The following is a 20,624-nucleotide window of genomic DNA, read 5'->3' on the forward strand; positions in this document are numbered from 1 at the left end:
ACTCAAATAACAAATTGATGGAAATTATAAATTATTCAGTAATACATATACATTGTTTCTCTCCTTCATTAATTCAATATTTTACTTAATACAATTAATTATCAGTATATTAAACGAAACTTCGGATTTTATTATATAAGAAAAAAATATCTTTAAGGTAATCGTAAACAGGCCTCCTAATATACACATCTGACAAAAAACAATTCTTGGACGCAACGCAAGGACGTTTTGACCAACCAGAAGCCTACAGAAGTAGACAAACATAACATTTAACATAACAACTTCTGAAACTGGTAATGGTGGTTCAAGTAGGCCTACCTGTCTACATAGAGGCCCCTGTGGTAGCCATTGACGTAAAGTTGGCATTTAGAGTAATGCTACTTTTAGGTGGACACCATATTTAATATGGGAGACTGACATACCACAATAAAAAAAAATCCGTCGAATTCGTATAGAGATATACAAACAAAAATCATGGAATTGAAAATATAAACTTTCTAAAAAATTTTAAAATTTCGTTTAGATTTTCAAAACTGAAAATCGGGTGTATTTTCCAGAATTAGACATCATGTTTTCAATTTCACTGTAAGAATGGATGGTGATCGATACGCCATCTTATTTGTTTTTCTATTTTTTCAGCGCGTGTTGAATTCTTAAGTTGATTTTATTTAATGATGTGTTGCTTTAGTGACTGTGTACAGGTTACGGCACCCATGGGAAGCAGTATCTTCCTATTAACTAACATTAATGAATAAATAACGTATTATACTGATCGTTAAATGCCTTTCTGTCGTCGATTCCATTTGATTAGTTTGTTCAATTTTCTTCAGTCCGAGCGACCTGTGAACAAGACACTGACTTGAAATAAGCGGTGCCACTTAAGTATCATATGTATCGGACCGTGTTACACTCAAATTAAATCACCCAAAAGGGAGCATGTATTACCCCAAATGGTTCCACATCATACCTTAAGGATCAATCAGAATGAATCGTTAAAACAACAAATAATCATTTACAATATGAAACAAATCTTCAATTTCCAATAAACTATACAGAAATGGCGTAATTATTAATAAATAAACTCATTCGTTCTGCTTCATAATTTTTGGAAATACTCAATTAAATTTTCATCAACTAATGTGGTTAGCATAATTGCAACTGATTCGTAATGCAATAGTAATGATGCTCTAAGCTGCCGGTTTTTTTTCTATGTTTAGAGAGATAAAAATGACATGCCGATGGGAAGAATAAAACATGGTAATAAACCAAAGAAGAGATAATACACCAAGGCAATATGTGTTTGGGAAAAAAGGAAGGGAGAGGAAGATGGAGATTTGATGAGTGTGATTGTGTGTGTGTTTTTTTTATTTCTTGGCACATAGCCAATGATTGGCAAGTGTGAAAAGGCACTGTTCCCACATAGGTGGCAATCCATTAGAGTTTCAGAATACATTCGTTAAGCTCTGTCTACACTATCAAACTTTAGGTGACAACAAATTTGAAGTGCCCATATATGGACACGATGATGTCATATCACTACCATATTTGGGCACATCACACTTTTTCGTCAAACTAGTTTCATGGTGTGGACAGAGCTTTAGATTAATCATAAATAGTAATATCACGACAACTTGATGAGGGTTTAAATTATGATTATCATAGAAATATTTGGGAATGGGTTCTTTCATTTCCAAACCTCGTTGACAACATAACCATACTGATAAAGTTGACATCATATCAAACACAAATATACGTTCTTGTTGTATATAATTTAATTGATGATCGAATATAAAAATAGCGTCTTTCTAATAAATTATAGTCATGCTTAAAAAAGTATTTGAAGTAGCATCATGCATCGAACGTACTTCTACGTTCTCACATATAAGTCGCTCATATCGCAAAGAATCGCGTGAATAAACTTGGCAGTTTCAAAAGCAAATTTTACGGTTCCAGTAAGCCTCGTCTTATACTCGAGAATAACATTTTTCTTCCTTTCCGAGCCACAACCAACAGAGACAGCATATCTGCAGTTCAGTCAAAAGCTGTAACCTTTTCAATCCTGGCAAGAACATGCTTATAGACAGTGTGACAGAGTTAAATGGATAAATTTGACGCCACAATCCTCCTCTGACAAGAAGGTACTACTCATCGAGAGTAGCCAATTTGTAGTAGTTTTGTTTGATACTGCAAAAAACCTAAATAGGCATCATCGTGGTTTTGCAGGCAGTTCAGGGACAACACCAGAGAATAAAATGAAATTGGTGACAGGTACAGTTTTGAGATCTTCTCACGGTGAACTTCTTGCACTTTCTAGAGCAAGCAGCAACAGAGGAACGGAAAAGTTGGTTGGTTTTGCAAAAATGGGGTAGCTTTTAGACGATAGGTTATTTTCAGGAGTCAAACTTCGATTAGAGAAAGCTATTTTTTTGGCTCCTTTTCACATATATACTGTATATGTATATGTGAATAAGTTTTATATTGCATATTTCATAACATTTACTGCGAAGAAATGTTGGTTTTGGAAGATGCATCTTCTAATAAAATGTGTACCATACATAAAAACAGGAGAATCCACAAAGAAAGTTAATCCAAGTGCAAAAGATGAGTTGCTAACTTTCGCTATCATTGTAAAAAAAATCAGCTTGTTCAGATCGCGAGTAAAAAACTGCACCAACACGTAGCATTAAAAATAGAAAGATTCTAGCAAATTAAATATCAGTTAACAAATGAGTGCAGAAAAAGTGCAATTCAAATATTGGTTAATAATATTTCTTTTCACAAAAATATTTTTTACCACAAATCCGATGGCATTCCAAAATGAGTTGTATCATACAGTAGTAAAGAAGCAGCAGCACCAATGGACCAATAGGAAAACCTGAAAGGAGAAAATGAATATTCATAAGGTCATTTGACCTTTAACCATCTTATTCTAAAGATTGGTTCCCATTTGGGCGCAACAGAACAACGTAGGCACAGTGCAAGTGATTTGACCAATCAGTAGTGACAATTCTGATGATACATCGTGTCGTTATTGGTCAAATGGCTTACAGTGGGTTTACGTCCTTGTGTTGCGTCCAAGTTGGAACCAAGCTTTACCATCAGCATATCATAATATTTATGTGATAACTATATCATTTATTTCCTTATTTGGACATCTACATGGATTGATGACACATTATTACCATATATGGACAATTATGTCTATATAAGGTAGTAGAGCAAACTCATACCATTACCATTATATAGAAACTTCATGATTATATAAGGCAAATAGTTGTAAAATGTCCTGGAACATAATCTTAATAACTTCACAATCTCTTTTTAAAACATATTCTATTATATAATAAAACCAAAGTTTAGTTATATACATGAACTATGCTTTCCTCATTTTTCAGATAAACACATCAAGGGTAAAAAAGCATCTTAATCACAGTTCGAAAGGATTTCCTCTTTTCCTCTAACTAATGTGCTGGCTTATTGGTTTTTTACAAAACAAAATATAGCAAGAAGTATCGCTACTGAGGGATTATTGGTAAGCATTAACGGAAAGAAGATTTCATAGCGTGTCGTAAAACTCGCTAACTAAGACAGGGTCTTGACAGATAATCAATTGTACATAGCAGAGTTTTCAAAAAACAAATTGGTACAATTTTCAAAGACGGAATTTAATGCATTATTAAAAAGAAAATTATAAAATTAATGGTAAATTGATTTTTCCTTTTATACCCATCTATGACAGGTTAATAGACCCTGGCTAATTAAAGTTAATAAGCAACGATTTATTTATTAGATAATCACACTCTGAATAGACATGGGAAGGCAGACAAGACATTTCCGGATGTACAATCTAAATTAATCATTATTATATTTAATAATATAAAGCTGAAATATAAAAACTTTCATTTTTGTGCCCTAGGGAAAACCTATTACCCTAATTTAATAATTTGTTGATATAATTTATATAAACATTTTACTTGGCATCTTAAGGGCAAACCCATTACCTAGATTGAAAATTGATACATTGATACAACATTTTTCTTTCTATTAAAAAAGAATTTTGAAAAGATTCACTATCAATGAATTTTAACTCAGAACTTGGAAATTCTCTGAACAAATAATTCTTGAAAAAAAAATTGTTGAATATGCCATTTTAATGTTACATAATAGTTATCCACTTTGACCAAAAATTGGACCGAAAAAAAACATTAATTACCTGAAAAAAATGTAATTTAAAGCAAGAAATAGTCAAATTGTCTTTATTTTGTCATTTTATAAGTGAATTTCAAATAATTTACAACCTAAAACATCATTTTCTTCTCTATTCCCACTCAAACATTATTAAAAAAAACACCTAATAAAATAAAACTAATATCGCAAAAGCATACAATCTCCAGGCACCTTTATTACAATCCCAAGGCACTTTATTAAAATCCCCAGGCACAGTTTTTACTAGGATGGGAAATAAATTGATTTATAATAAAGAAATACTCACTGGTAATAATCAGCCGTTCAAAGTATATATAGCCCATACTGATACCAGATAGGAATAGAAGATTGGCAAGACTAAGGGCAATATATCCAGGCACTGAAAATACAGCAGTCACACGCCGCAAAGTAGCACCACTTAGATTCAATTTCTGAAATGTACAAGAAAAAGATTATAAAATAAGTTATTAGAAATAATATCCTCTGTTTTTCCAACATGAAATATCCTGAGTCTGAAAATACAGAAAAGCAAAAAGAATAGCAAAAAAACATATTATTTATTTTTGTGCTTTGTTAGACAATAGCCAGGTCTAAAAATACATTGCAAACTACATCCAGGGGCCGAAAATTACAAACAACATCCAGGGGCCGAAAATTGCGAACAACATCTAGGGGCTGAAAATTACAAGCAACATCTAGGGTCTGAAAATTACAAACAACATCCAGGGGCTGAAAATACATTGCAACCAACATCCAGGGGCTGAAAATTACAAACAACATCCAGGGGCTGAAAATCACAAACAACATCCAGGGGCCAAAAATTACAAACAACATCAAGGGGCTGAAAATGCATGGCAAAGAACATCCAGGGGCTACAAATGCATTACAAACAAACATTTAATTAACTTTATGTAAACAATGATGATAATTAGATTTCTTTAAAAGGCATACATCATTATTCCATTGTAAAATATTCAGTCAATCTGTATTTTTATGATTTAATAATATTGAATATACTTATACATTATGTGTGTAATGGACCTACAAAGTTTATTCTAAAATAAAAAAGATCTAATCTAAAAACAAATTGTAATAGCTTCATATCCATAAAGTGTGAAATTTAAATAAATCAAATCCAGTTAAATTCAAAATTGGAAACAATTTCACAGAAAATAATTTCTCACATTATAAATCATGTCTGTACATAATTCAAAATAGATTTCAAAAATTAGAAATAAACCTAGAAACTCTAAAATTGATCCTTCTGTCCAACATTAACCAATATAATCCTTTATTTAAATTAAACTAAAGCGATCATGTAACAAAAAAAAACCCCAAAATTTATTTAAAATAAATGTTCAACATATTAACGTTTTACAAATTGGAAACATTTAAGAGCTTTTTTAAGCTAATAATTTCCTTACATGTAAAGATGCAATAAAAATTGTAGGTATAATTGAGAAAGAAGATGACAAATTGTGCGAGAAGCCATCTTCTTCTGTCCTTGAGTAACGTAATTTATCAACAATCTCTTTTCACCCAGGAGTAGAAGTGGGTACTTGAGCTTCTTCATTATGCTGTAAATTATCTTAAAGCGCTTTCAGGAAATTGTAATTAATTTAATTAAAATTATTAATATGTAGAATTTAAACCAATTTTTTTTCTTCTCAATAGTATCATGATTTCCACAGGATTTTTCTATTCTAAAATGTCATCTTTACAAAATGGAATACAGTATTTAATTATTATTATTTATAAATTCCAAGGCATTCGCTGTGGAACATATTCCTCAATAAAGAATGAGAATTGACTGAACACATCATTCTCTTCTAATAAAAAAAAAGATACATATTCAATTATTCAATGAATTATTTATCCTTAAAAAGCAATTAAAAGCATCAATCAACTTCGATAAAAAAAAACCTGAAATGGGTGCATGTTCAATGTGAATTCTTGGAAAACTTCAACATCATTGTTGTATTAATGATGATTAATTAATTATTAATGAATTAAGTCATTAATTAATACTGTAATACAGTCGGTTAAATCCTGTAGGATGTAATGGATTAACACTGCAGTAGAAAAACTTAAAAACAAGTCAATCTTAATATTTAAAAAAGCATTTGAGAATAACACTCTGTCTACACTATCAAACTTTATGTGACAACAAAATGTGACGTGCCCATATATGTCATATCACTACCATATTTGGGCATATCACTACCATATTTGGGCACATCACATTTTTTGTCAAACTAGTTTGATAGTGTAGACAGAGCTTAATTTTTAGGATTATGTTATCATATCAAATTTGATTTCCCTGAAGGCGTTCAAATTAATTATTTTAATTAAACTTAAAGACAATAAGTATGTCATTCATTCTTGTTACTACTTAAATATTACTGGTTATTATATACTGTTAGAAGCCCAGTAGGATTGGTGGTGTAAACTATCCATAAACATCATAAATAAATAGTCTTTGTCCGACTTCGAGATATAATCTTTTTCTTACAATAAACTCTTTAACGTCTTTCTAGTTTCTAAAATAATGGCCACATATTCATACAATATTGGATAAAATTTGAAAAAACTGTAGAATAGAATAGAATCAAGCCAGTTTGACAAAAAAAGTGTGATGTGCCCAAATATGGTAGTGATATGCCCAAATATGGTAGTGATATGCCCAAATAAGGTAGTGATATGACATCATCATGTCTATATATGGGTACATCACATACAGTAGTTTGATAGTGTAGACAGAGCTTTACAATGCTAACAATACATACAAGAAAAGACTTTGTTCATGATGTATATTAGATGACTTTTAACATTAATGGTGTTAAATTTCCATCGTTTAATATAAAACATAATTGTAATCATGAATGATGATAAACAAAAGATATAAGTTTGTGAAATTTACAATTCATGTTCTGTTTTACCACTCATCTGAAAGAAAGTGGCATTATTACACCATGCACAAATAATACATAAATGCCAACCTCATCACCATTATTAAGACATTGTATGAAAAAGCCAAAGTAAAATGAAAGCACTGGAGATTGGTTTCGGACAACAGTAGGAGTTATAAATTATTTTATTATTAAATACATAAAAGTACCTATACTTACAAAAGATTTGGCCTTTTCAGTTTTTGAAACTTGGTTGACTATTGTTTCTATGACAACGCCGACCCAATTAAACAAAGCCCAGTAAAAAATATGTTCTTCCAGACCGTGCCAATAAAAGACAAATATGAAGCAGAGTAGAGACCCAATCAACTGTCGAAATGTGCCGCATCTTGAACCCCCAATAGGAATATATATGTAACTGCAAAAAAAAAAAAAAAAAAAAAATTATAAATTATTAGGTAATTGTAAAGCTCTGTCTACACTATCAAACTTCATGTGACAAAAAAATGTGATATGCCCATATATGGAAATGATGATATCACTACCATATTTGGGCACATCATAATTTTTTTGTAAAACTAGTTTGATAGTGTAGACAGAGCTTAAGGAATATCAGAGTAGGAAGTGAGAGGCATGGGTATCCTTAGACAAATACTTTACTCTCATCGTCCTTCAGATGGGATGAAAAGAAACAATACCATGTTTATCAACAAAAATTCACTTTTGGTTATAAACAAATTAAATAAACCAAGCCAGAGAGGTATGGGTTCGAGACCTGTCTGTGCCATATGGCTTGTATCTTTAAACAAGATGCTTTACTCTCATTGCCTGCCTCGTCCTTTAGGTGGGATGTAAAGCCGTCGATCGCCTAAACATACATTGCACATGTGCATAATAAAGTCGAAAAATTCTGCTGATTATGGTCCTGTACTGGGCCGTCTGGGAGAACAGTTTTAAGAAGAGGTAATCCAGTATAAGAAATAAAATAAAAAATACTGAAAATGTTATGCTTTATATTTGAGTAGTTAAGAGACACATCCACCTGGGAATTGGTTAATTAACACTTAAAGGTTGCCTCTGACAAACCTACTAAATCTCAAATTATTATTAATTAATCTAAATTTAATCATTATATCACAAAGTAAATTTCCATTAGTTAATTGTTATTCTCTAATACAAATTAACCTCCTCAGCATCAAAACAATTTTTGATCAACGACCCAGTATCGTTACGCTCTTTTTAACTGGGTCAAATGCCGATGGCGACTGCAAACAGTTAATGAAAAATCAATCGTAAGCATGTTTTTGTCGATGAAAGGTTTGTAGGTGCAGTTACGAATTAATTGATGACTTTTTAAAACTTCACGTTTTCACAAAAGGGTTGTTCATCGTAATCTATGAGTATTTCTGTGCAGGATTCATTAGCATGTAGTAAGTGACCATTAGCATTCAACTACACTCACATTTATTTAATTTAAACTTGCTAATCAAGCTAGTCAGTTGATCCTTTCCAAAAATTATTTCATGGTCAGTTGATCCTTATTTTGTTTCAACATTAAGCATAGTTTAAACAGGACCAAAATGTGAAACAGGTCTTATAACATATTTTATCCTTAATATGTTTTAAATAGGCCTAGGTCGAAGAAGAAGAATGTAGGTAGTTATAGGTTAATATAATAATATCCTGGATTTATATAGCGCTTTATATAGCTTACTGCAGTAATTGCAGAAGAAAAATGTAAACATAATGGTATGTAAACAGTATGAGCCTAGATCACTTAGTAATTATGAAAGTAGGCCTACAAAAGTGTATTATTATTATTATTCATAAAGTTTGACTTGTTAAAAGTAGTACAATATACAGGCTATATTGTGATTAACTGGAGGATGATGTATGATATGAATATTAAAAATCATCTCATGTGTTTGTATCTCTATTGTGCTTTAGTTACGGCAGAAAGTGGTAAGTATTAAGAAGATGTGCAAAGCACAAAGAATGGTGAGGAACAAAACACTTTATAGCGATGAAAAATCAATACCCATTTTTATTTTTGATATAATTCAAAGTGCAGACAGGTATATAGCATTTATACTATATATATGTTTATATAGGCTACTTGTATGTAGGCTACTTGTACAGTATGTGGACCTCAATCTTTAACAGTAAAAATGTATTATGGAAATAGGGTATTATAGCAAAATACTTTTGTATGAACTGTTTAATAAATAAAGTGCTTGTATTGTAAGCTACACTCTGGCATATCAATCAACAGCAATAGGTGTCTATCATGTAATAGTTAGAAAGAAAAGGGGTGGAGGAAAGGAGGGGGTGGGAAAATTGGGAGAAAAAAAAGTGGGGGAGAGAAGAAGGTTAATAGTGGATGTGTAGTTGGATGCAATAATTTAAAATGCTAAACATCTAATAACAATCTGATATTTTGATAGTACTGTATCATGATGTTACTTTCCACAATTTACTTCAAGGGCAAAAAAAAAGCGTTTTATTTTCTCAATTGATTCTCAAAAACATTACTAATTTTTAACTCATATTTTTTCACATGCTAATAATTTCTTGTGAATACTATGATCTTGAAGGCTACTTGTACTCACTTGAAGGTCAGGCAATTATTATTTACTACATTGTTTATGAGAGATAATAAAAAATATAATATAAAAAAAATATAATTTAAAAAAACTTATAACTTATATAAATAACAAATATTGATTAGGCTAACTTTTGTGTATTGTGTCACCGTGTCATTGCCATGGAGATGAGAACACTAATACTATCTGTATTATTTTAAGAACCTAGCTATACTATGGTTTATATACTGGAGTAGGGTGGAGTTGAGTAGGGTGGAGTTGAGTAGGGTGGAGTTGAGTAGGGTAGTTTAGTAGGGTGGAGTTTAGTAGGGTGGAGTTGAGTAGGGTGGAGTTGAGTAGGGTGGAGTTGAGTAGGGTGGAGTTGAGTAGGGTCAAGTTGAGTAGGGTCAAGTTGAGTAGGGTCGAGTTGAGTAGGGTCAAGTTGAGTAGAGTTGAGTAGGGTCAAGTTAAGTAGGGTCGAGTTGAGTAGGGTCGAGTTGAGTAGGGTCGAGTTGAGTAGGGTCGAGTTGAGTAGGGTCGAGTTGAGTAGAGTCGAGTTGAGTAGAGTAAAATTGAGTAGGTTCGAGTTGAGTTGAGTTGGGTTGAGTAGGGTTGAGTTGGGTAGGGTCAAGTTGAGTAGGGTCAAGTTGAGTAGGGTCAAGTTGAGTAGGGTCAAGTTGAGTAGGGTCGAGTTGAGTAGAGTCGAGTTGAGTAGAGTAAAATTGAGCAGGTTCGAGTTGAGTTGAGTAGAGTTGAGTAGGGTCGAGTTGGGTAGGGTCAAGTTGAGTAAGGTCGAGTTGAGTAGGGTCGAGTTGAGTAGGGTCGAGTTGAGTAGGGTCGAGTTGAGTAGGGGTTGAATTTCAAATGAGTAGACCTGTAGAACTGTTGAGCAACCTAAAATACTATGATTTAAGTTGGGTTGGATATTGATGTCAATTGATATTCCAATTAGTGCTGTTGGAATATTTATATATCAATTTACGACTTATTGTAAAATATTTTGACCTTGTCGTAACATCATTATCTTCTTCAACACAACATACAATAGAAACAAGCTAGGCTTTATCCAATAACTCATTATTTGAATTCACGAGAAGACAGACAATAGAGGAGAAAATTAAAAAACATAATCACCCACGCAAATTTTGTTAATGATTAAATTTAAGTTTCAAAGTCCTTAAAAAACAGAAAAAACTGTCAAAATAAAAATAGGATTCTTAATTCCTGCAAACCAAATATGCTTTTCTCTTTTTGATTATTCTCTAGAAATTAGAGAACGACTAGAAATAATGTACATATAACCTTAAATATACAGTACAAATTACACTTCAACATGGAATTTTTAAAACTCTAAATAATATTTCAACCTTCACATTTTTATTGGGTTAAAATGGCTGTGTTCAAAGCAATACATTTTGTGCGGCGTTTGAATGCGAGGCCACTAGCTATAGGAAGGCTACGCCTACACTATCACCAGAGCCAAGCAATCCAGAAGGGCCCCGCGCCGCAAGACAGAGGAGGGAGAGAGATACTGCTGGTCGTTGTCATTTTCGAACAAGGGTGCGTAACTAATAAAACTGCTATATCGACTGTATATGATTTTACGCTCTAGCGAACACAGGATGTCCGTTGTACTCCCCTAACCGTTGTGTTTCGTAAAGTCCTTAATTTCTTTTTAAGACAACGAAAACTGAATGGAGTTGAATGTTTTTCTAATAATTAGAATTCTGTAATATTGCATCCAGGATAATATTTGTTCTAAACACCTCGTAATGATCCTGGAAAATATTAGAATAAACAAACCACTATTTAGGGACGCATTATCAAACCGAATGAACACAAGTGTCATTGAAACAACAATATATTGCTTTCAATTTGACGGTTGCGTAAGTGTAAAGAACAATATTTCAATGTTGTTTTAAAGATTTTTTATTTTTAAATTCCTTACATGGTCTACAGCAAAAAAAAATTGTATTTCAGATGAGTTTTCTTAGTAGTTTATTTGATGCTAACAAAATATTATTTTGAAAATCTGTCAACCTTGTACGTTTTTTTTTACTTCAAGAATTGGTCACATGATCACAGCATACATATTGTACGATATCATGTTCTGATTTTTCATATAGAAAATTATTGTAATAATATTGTTCATGATAGTTGTCAAAATGACAAAATTTGTTGATTTATACTAAAATATCTCTTTAAAAATCTATTTTTCAATTTTATTTGTTTTGTTTCAACATAAATTATGACGTTGTTTCGATGAGTATGGTAAAATAATGAAAAAAACAATGACAGTGATACAATAATCTAATAATGATGATGTCATATCACTACCATATTTGGGAATATCACTACCGTATTTGGGAATATCACTACCATATTTGGGAATATCACTACCATATTTGGGCATGTCACATTTTTTTTGCAAGAGCTTCAGAAAAAATATGATCTATAAACCAGGAAATATCGTTAAATATTGATAGTAATAATCGATATCGATATTAATAATATTTTATGGAGTAGCTTTTTAGTCTAATTACAACCATTGTAATTAATTGTATTGTTAATCTGTTGCAGTAGAGGAAAGTGTTAGTTAATTAGAGATTGTCTTTAATAGAGAAACAGTAATTAATTAGTGATAATGGTTTACTTACTTAAGAAGAATTGAGTGTAGACCTCTATCAAAATACCTGTAGAGAAAGTGATAATAATCAAGTATTGCTAAATATATACAATAAATAATCCAATACTGTATAAGCATACAGACTCAAATGTAAGCCCAATGCTCATTACTTGAACAGGAGTTACCTACATACAGATTCAAATGTAAGCCCAATGCTCACTTGAACATGCATACATACAGATTCAAATGTAAGCCCAATGCTCATTACTTAAGCAGGAGTTGCATACATACAGATTCAAATGTAAGCCCATGCTCGTTACTTGAATAGGAGTTGCATACATACAGATTCAAATATAAGCCCATCCCTAACTAATTCATAAGCCCATTCTTTATTTATTAAATACAGGCTCTAGTATAAAATGATACGAAGATTTGGTTTAGGTATTACACCATACTAAAAAAACAAATATAAGTGGTTTGAATTTAAATGTTAATACAGAAGAATTATTTTACAATATTAAGTCAGCATAATAATGTAATGACAACATAAGATAAGATGTTTCCATTATGTATATGGTTACTAATAGTTACCATTTGTGTTTGGTTGCTTAGTTACGACACAGTCTTTGCATTTTTTAAAAGCTTTTACAGTTTACAAAAATATTCAATGAAAACAGTGATGAATTACCAAAACACTAAGTCTTACTATTGAGAATATTCTTACATTGCAATTAAGGAAATAGAAAATATCAATTTAACGAATGAGCACTTTGTAATTATATACAACAATGATCTAGTCTTATAGAAAACATCTCAATAAGTAGCACTATGCATTATCCGGTCTTGTGCATTTTGACTGTTTCTTATAAAAAATGAATCGTATTCATGCAAAAATGTGATCATTTAGTAATTATAGCTTTAAGCTCTGTCTACACTATCAAACTTTATATGACAAAAAAATATATGCCGATATGGACATGATTATGTCATATCACTACCATATTTAAGCACATCATTACTATATTTGGGCACTTTTTTTGTCAAACTAGTTTGATAGTATAGACAGAGCTTTAAAGACATATATATTTAGAGGCTATAAAACAGGTTTTTGCAGCCTCACAGATTACGAAAAAAAAAAAGCGCTCTTAAATAAGCAGAAGAAAGTAAGCAAAGGTTTCCATTACTATACCTCCACATGTCTGCAAATGTATATATGGAAAAGATGCAAACAGGTGGCTTGAATGTGTCCACCCGATCCAACATGGCTACCGCATTTGGAATACCAAACATGACTTGATACTTTAACTGGAAGAAAATCAGGTGGCACAGTGCATTGCCAGCTGTAACAGAAGAAACAAAATCTAAATTTCCTTTTTTCGACTTTTGTTAGGGTTGGTAGCTAGTGTTCTGATAGATGGGAGATGTGGATTCTGAAAAATGTCGGACACTTGGTGATAATGAGTGAGGCTAGCAACCAACTGGGACAACATAATACATGAAAATAAAAGGTACATCCTGCAGGGTTGATTTGATGCTAAATGCAGGTGGATCAGTGACCCAGGTCTGTCTACACTATCAAACTTTATGTGACAAAAAAATGTGATGTGCCCATATCTGGTCATATCACTACCATATATGGTCATATCACTACGATATTTGGGCATATCACTACGATATTTGGGCACATCACACTTTCTTTTGTCAAACTAGTTTGATAGTGTAGACAGAGCTTTACACTGGCTACAATTGGTTATCATGTTGGATACCAGAGAAGTGGGTGATGAATTAATGGCAATTAAGTTCCTCTTTTCCCTATTCCTGGTTCCACCACGGCCTTATCTCTCTGTAACTGACCAAATATATATTCCCTTCGCACAAGCAGGTAAACGTTAACGCTATTTCCCAACATGCAACACGCAAGCTCCGCCCAACTTTGTAAACAAAACGCATTGTAACCTTCTAATATTATATTGTACTTGCCTAACGCCCATATTGGAAGACCAGTCAGAATGTTAGCCCTTTGATGATAAGCAGCGAAGAATAGGAAGTGAAGTGCAATTTCTATGAGAATTATATATAACATGTAGCGAGCCAAATCTTTTACAACTTGTCCTATCTGGGAAGAAGATAATTTTTCGGACTTCTTTTCAATCTGTAAAAATACAAAAACACATTTTTTGTGCCATAAACGATCATGATGATTAATTATGATTACAATAATATTTTACTTTCTATGGACCAGAGATTCCAAAATAAAAAATTAATGAAGAGGACTCTGTCCTCTGTGCCTTCATAATCTACACTTATTAAATCAATAACAATAACATCCAATATAAATTCACGATAGCAATTACTTTAATCAAGATTATCTAATATTGGCCAATTCATAAACATATATAATCATAATGAAAAAATTGTTATTAAATTATCATAAAATTGTTTGGCCTCCAGCAAAAATATAAATTAATCAAGCAACCTTTTGCTACGAAGTTTGTCTGTAATAATTTCTGAATAATGACCAAAAAAAATGTTATGTCAATCAATAGTTGAAGGCTATGAATTATAGATACTGTAGGCCTACTCATGAATATTCATAAGCCAATATAACACTTGTTTAGCATAATACTATTGGAAACTAAACTATATCATACAAATACATCAGAGCCTTTGCTTCCAGCATTTTCTTGCTAAAGCGAACAGTTTGTTTACGCATTTATATCATAAATAATAATTATTCAAAAGTTTTTTATTTTTTTTTTATATATATTTAGGCAATTTGGAAAGGATAACCATAAGCGAATTCATTCACTATCCTTCTTAAAGGTGGCAATCCTGTTCACAAGACAAACCTATACACAAGATGCTCTACATTAACAAAGTCTTATTGCAAGTCTTTGAGAGTGGAGTTGTATTAATTATCATTAGAAAAATCCTGACATAATGGGATGATTGTACTAAAATATTCCACTAAATTACTATATACACAATACTTTGTAAGATTAAATAAAAAAAAAACATTCTGACACTGGAGCTGATTAAAATTAAATATTATAATCAATCGTTTTTTTTTGACGATAGAATTGTGGTAATGAACTCGAGTAGCATAGCGACATAATCAAATTTCATCAACTTTTTAATTCAAGGTAAAAGTATTTTTGTTATGATCATCAAAATTGTTTTACAGACACACTAGATTATTGAGATCAACAACGCATCATAGAGATAAACAAGCAATCATTTTTGTTATTGATGGTCAAGAATTTTTAAAAAGCGCAAAAAAAAAAAACCAGTTTTGGAGAGTTTTAAACAAGTAAAAGATCCATGCCAGCACCCAAAACGATGTATGGAAATATGCTATCGTTGCTAACTAGTGTTCATTCTAATAAATTGCGGTTGGCACCAGTGAAGTCGCGGTCTTCTCATGACACAGAAGTCTCCAATGGTAGTGTAGACAGAGCTTAAGTCACAACGTTATTAACCCATTTGAATACAGTACTTGGTACTAAGCTCAAAATTAATGTGATGTGTCCATAAATGGGCATAATGATGTCATATCACTACCATATTTGGGCATATCACACTTTTTTTGTCAAACTAGTTTGATAGTGTAGACAGAGCTTTACAACACCCTTACTTAACAGTTATTGAAAGTTTAAACAAAAAACAAACCTGGTGATGAAAATCTTTGTACATCATCAAAGGACCAAAGAAAAATAAAGGAAAATAAAATACATAAAGTAGAAAATCTTTATGGCTGAACTTAGTTGTATCTTCAATTCTACTACTGCAGTAATCAAGACAAAAACTGAGGAACCGGAGATTACATAAAGCTACGCAGAATATTGTCAGATGATAATCAAATGAATTCTCAATGAAATTGTTCTGAAAGAAACAAAATTATTGGAAATGACAATGTGATTTATATTCAGTGAAAATAAGCAACAAAAAAAAACACCAAAAAAAAAACCTAAAGCACTGGAATGATTAATATCCTGTATTTTATGGTTTGATAAATTCTTTCATAATGATGTAGCAATTTCACCAGCTCAACTATGAATTCATTAGCATATAAATTAATTTAATGAGAATCAAATTTACAATAGACAGGAAGTCTAAGTTATATACATTATTATAAATCTTTAAATAGATATGTTTTTTTCTTGGTATTATGACATCATTTCAGTTGATTATGGATCGTGAAAGTACACCATTACAATACATAATTTCCCCTTGGTACTACAGTACATCTTATTATATATAAGCTGGGAAATCTTCATCTTCGTTAATATCATAAAAGCGGACGCTGTCATCTATTTAGGTTAAGGGTAATTATGGCGCGGTAATAATTACTTTTAAAAGCACTTATGCGATGATAATGTTAAATTGGACTCAATATACACCAGAAAGCAATTTTCATTTACATTTAATGAAATCATGTTAAGTAATATATTATAGAAAAATGGCTTATCCTTTTGCAAGGCTCTTTGCTGATTAAGTAATTATGTCTGGTGTTTGCTGCAGTAATATTACTATAATGCAGCAATACATTTTTGTTATATTATGCATTGATTCAGATATTAAAGATATATTGTCCCCCTAAACTTTTTTTTTTTCAAATTTTTTGTTGAATATGCCATTTTAATGTCACATAATATACTGGATCGGAAAAGTCTGATTTAATTAATCTTCATTTTCATGTTTTTGCAATACATCTTTAAATGGCATTTGGTGAATCTGCCGTAATTACACTATAGATACTGCAGTAACTATCCTGGTTTTCTGCAGTAATTATAAATAATACAGAAAGTTCAAACTTACCAAGTAAAATATTAAAAAAGAACTTGTAATGGAGTATAGTTGAAGAAGTGCGGCCACCCAGACAACTAGCACCCTCTTGCTGTAGGAGGCTAAGTACATAAAAGCGGCATTCAAGAGTAGCACCAGCATACAGCGCCAGGTTGCCAGCAACGTGACTGATGACATCGACAGCACTAGCAGCAAAGTATTCCGCCACTAAAACAAATAACGGATTGTTAAATCATTTTCTTTTTTTCAAGTTTTGTTTTTGCTCAGAGAAAATGAATTTAAATAAATATATATTTGAAAATCATTAAAAAAAATTACTTTTATGATCTAAGCCAAAACCAGCTTTGGGAGAACACTTTAATATTTCTATTAATAATATTTGCATTAATAATTATTACCTCCGCCAAGGAGGTTATGTTTTCACCCCTGTATGTTTGTGTGTGTGTGTTTGTGTGTGTGTCTGTGAACAGCCTGGAGGCCACAGTTTTTATCCGATTCTCACCAAATTTAGCCACAATGATCTATACCCCAAAAGCTCGGACGAGTTCGAATTTGAGGGGAAAAGGTCATGGTCACAACTAACAAAATACTATTTTACTGCCTAGAGACCACAGTTTTTATCCGATTCTCACCAAACTTAGCCACAATGATCAATGACTCATCATATAATTTTGGTTAAATTTTGAAGGGTCAGGGTCAAAGATCAAGGTCCACAAAAAAAAAATAAAAAAAAAAAAAAAAAACTCTCAGCGGGACTTGAACCAGCGATCTCAACTGTGAGAGGCTGGATACATAACCATTACACCAAACTCTCATCCACAACTTAGTAGTGTGCAGTTAGCCTTTTTACACTTAGCACTAATAAAAAACATTTTTAAAAATATATATATATTTTCCGGAGACATGACAGACAGACATTTATGAAGGGGAATTTTACAGTAGGCGGAGGTTTGTACTCTCAGAATACCCTCTAGTTTAATAATTGTTTACCTCCGGACAAAATGTCTCTGCTAGCCGTCCAACTGCTATGTAAACAAATACTATAACACCAGCTTGTACAGTTACAAGCTCCCTCCAGAAGTTCCACTCAAAATCTCCCTCATCCTGTAAAAACAAATATTTTGTGGTAAATAAGTGAGAACAACAATTAGACTGAAAGAGTGTCGTAGCTACCAGTACGGTTGGTACAGTAAGGTTCAACCACTTTTTGACAGAGGCCTTTGACAACCCTGTAGCCAGCAAAAGCTTTTTTTGTGACAACCGCACCACTTTAATTCTCATGGCTACAGCTTTGTATAAAATTATTTTATTTTGAAAGCTTCTTTTTGGTGGCAAATACTTTTCATACAATACAGTACCTTCAAACCACCAAATAGGTCATATCCATCAGCCAGAACACCATAAAATCTAAATGCAGATGCTGAAAAGAGGATTGAAAATCAAATTAAAAAGAATTCAAACTACATATATATTACACATATTTTGAATGGAATATTTCTTGAAGCATTTCAATATTATGTGAAGTTTGCCATTGGTCTAAAAGGATAATCTTGTAAAGAAATATCTTAAGCATGTCAGATCAAACCCTACAGTATACATCCTTGTCACCAAAACCAGCACCATGGTCACCAACCACCAGTACCCTGGTCACCAAAACCACCCTTGTCACCAACACCACCCTCGTCACCAACCAGTACTCTGGTCAACTAAACCACCCCTTATTCTACCACTAAATATGGAAATAGCTACCTTGACTTTCTTTATAAAGATTGTACATTGGATAACCTATAAAACAGGTAACAGCAACAACGGTATAGATTAATATCTCAAGTCTAGGAAGCCTGGCTATACAAGGCTCCTCCTTTCTGGAGGCAACACCAGAGGCATCTTGGATTTCAGCTTCACTTTCTGAGATCTTTTTGTTCCTTCTGGAAGGCATTGTAAAAAATCTGTGAAGGAATATGAGTTTACACAAAAATAAAAATAATTAATTTAAATGTGGCTGACGAAACTGTCGCCTGATCTGAAAAGGCATAGCTTAACTATTGTTTATACCAGTGCTTCATTTTAGTAGGGCAGTTTCTTGAAATGGTGGTAATACTAATTTAGCCATCAACTCCATCTCCCTCCCCAGTTGGAAGTTCTATCTCATATTTTGTTATTCACATTGAGCTAAAAATATGTTTTGAATTTGTTTATGCAAAATTCTTTAAATAACATGCCTGATTGTTTGAACGATTATTAATTTGTAAAAAACCAATTTATTCGAATAACTTCTGATGCCCACACCCATGCTTTTTAAAATAATTTACTGCCAACGAAACCCAATCTTAAGACGGTCGTGGCACCGTTCTCAAGACTCAGTCAGTGAATGTGCTGGGCCTAGAGACAGACAATTTCTGTTTCCTCACGCCCGGTTAATTTATATGAATGATTATGATAAAGAATTACCGTTTTTATGATTTTATTATTACCACGAACTCATCTTGCTGCAAAGTAAGTAAATAAATGTTATTTGAATGATGTATTAAAAGGCCTTTCTTTCATCAGACATCGGCTGCTTTTTGTTGATGTAGAGGAAAGGTTACATAGCGCCCTCAACGCCAAGTACAATTCGTACTTTATTAAAGTTTGGTAGGGACTTATAAAATATTACTTTGTCTTTATAAATGTATTGTTCCTAAAAACATGAAAAACAAAAATGAATGAAATCAAACTTTGAATAGGCCATTTTTATTTTGTTATAAAGCTATTAAAAAAATAATATTAATAATAACTAAAAAATGATTTCGCTTATAAAAAGATTACAATTAACAAAAAAACACATTGACTTCCAGACAAATGGGTTAGGGTTGACTTTAAAAAAAACAGATGCAACAAAAATGGGGGACAATACATCACATGTATATTCCTGTACTTAATTTCCAGCAAATTTGAATCAATAGTCATTATGCATGGAGGCCAATAGCCTATAACCCATCACTGAATTTTCTTTAAAATAGCATAATGCACAAATTATGTTTAAAATGATTTGCTCCATTCCTTGTGATTGGTCAAATTACTTATTAAGTATGCACTTGTGTTGTGTCATTGCGTGTTTCCACATCATAAACTTATATTAGGAAATCAAGCTTGTGGTTTTATAGTATGACAATTGGAAGCCTGCTGTAACCATGACAACTCCTAATATTATTATTCTATCGCTTTTTAATCATGATGCTTGGAGAATTGTAAAGTTGCGCTAAAGCTGCTCATATTGTGAAATGATTCTAATGGATTTAATTACATTGAGTGTGATCAAATACCATGGTATCATTTACATTATTATTAGTTATATTGCGTTTAGAATTAGACACATTTTTTATTATAAAACTGTGAACATCCCTTAAACAAAATACATATTCGTTAATTAATATTCTATCAAATATAGATGAAAAAATATTTTATTTTAAAATGATAAATAAACTGCTCCTAATTAAATTTAAAACTTACGAA

At 32.0% G+C, this 20,624-nt stretch overlaps 1 protein-coding gene across 1 annotated transcript; it reads right to left on the bottom strand.

Moving 5' to 3' along the window:
• Positions 1-1,760: 1,760 nt before the first annotated feature.
• LOC144851367 (protein-cysteine N-palmitoyltransferase HHAT-like) lies at positions 1,761-19,702 on the bottom strand. Its single transcript, XM_078708779.1, has 12 exons — positions 19,581-19,702; positions 18,879-19,078; positions 18,488-18,549; positions 18,120-18,233; positions 17,142-17,336; positions 15,993-16,205; positions 14,304-14,475; positions 13,513-13,663; positions 12,355-12,390; positions 7,335-7,533; positions 4,493-4,637; positions 1,761-2,875 (listed from the first exon to the last, which is right to left on the bottom strand). The coding sequence occupies exons 2-12, from the start codon at positions 19,066-19,068 to the stop codon at positions 2,760-2,762; spliced, it is 1,593 nt and encodes a 530-aa protein (XP_078564905.1). The 5' UTR covers positions 19,069-19,078; positions 19,581-19,702; the 3' UTR covers positions 1,761-2,759.
• Positions 19,703-20,624: the final 922 nt, after the last annotated feature.

Source organism: Antedon bifida, chromosome 9 (genome assembly GCF_963402885.1).
Source record: "Antedon bifida chromosome 9, ecAntBifi1.1, whole genome shotgun sequence".
In the NCBI taxonomy this organism is placed as follows: domain Eukaryota; kingdom Metazoa; phylum Echinodermata; class Crinoidea; order Comatulida; family Antedonidae; genus Antedon; species Antedon bifida.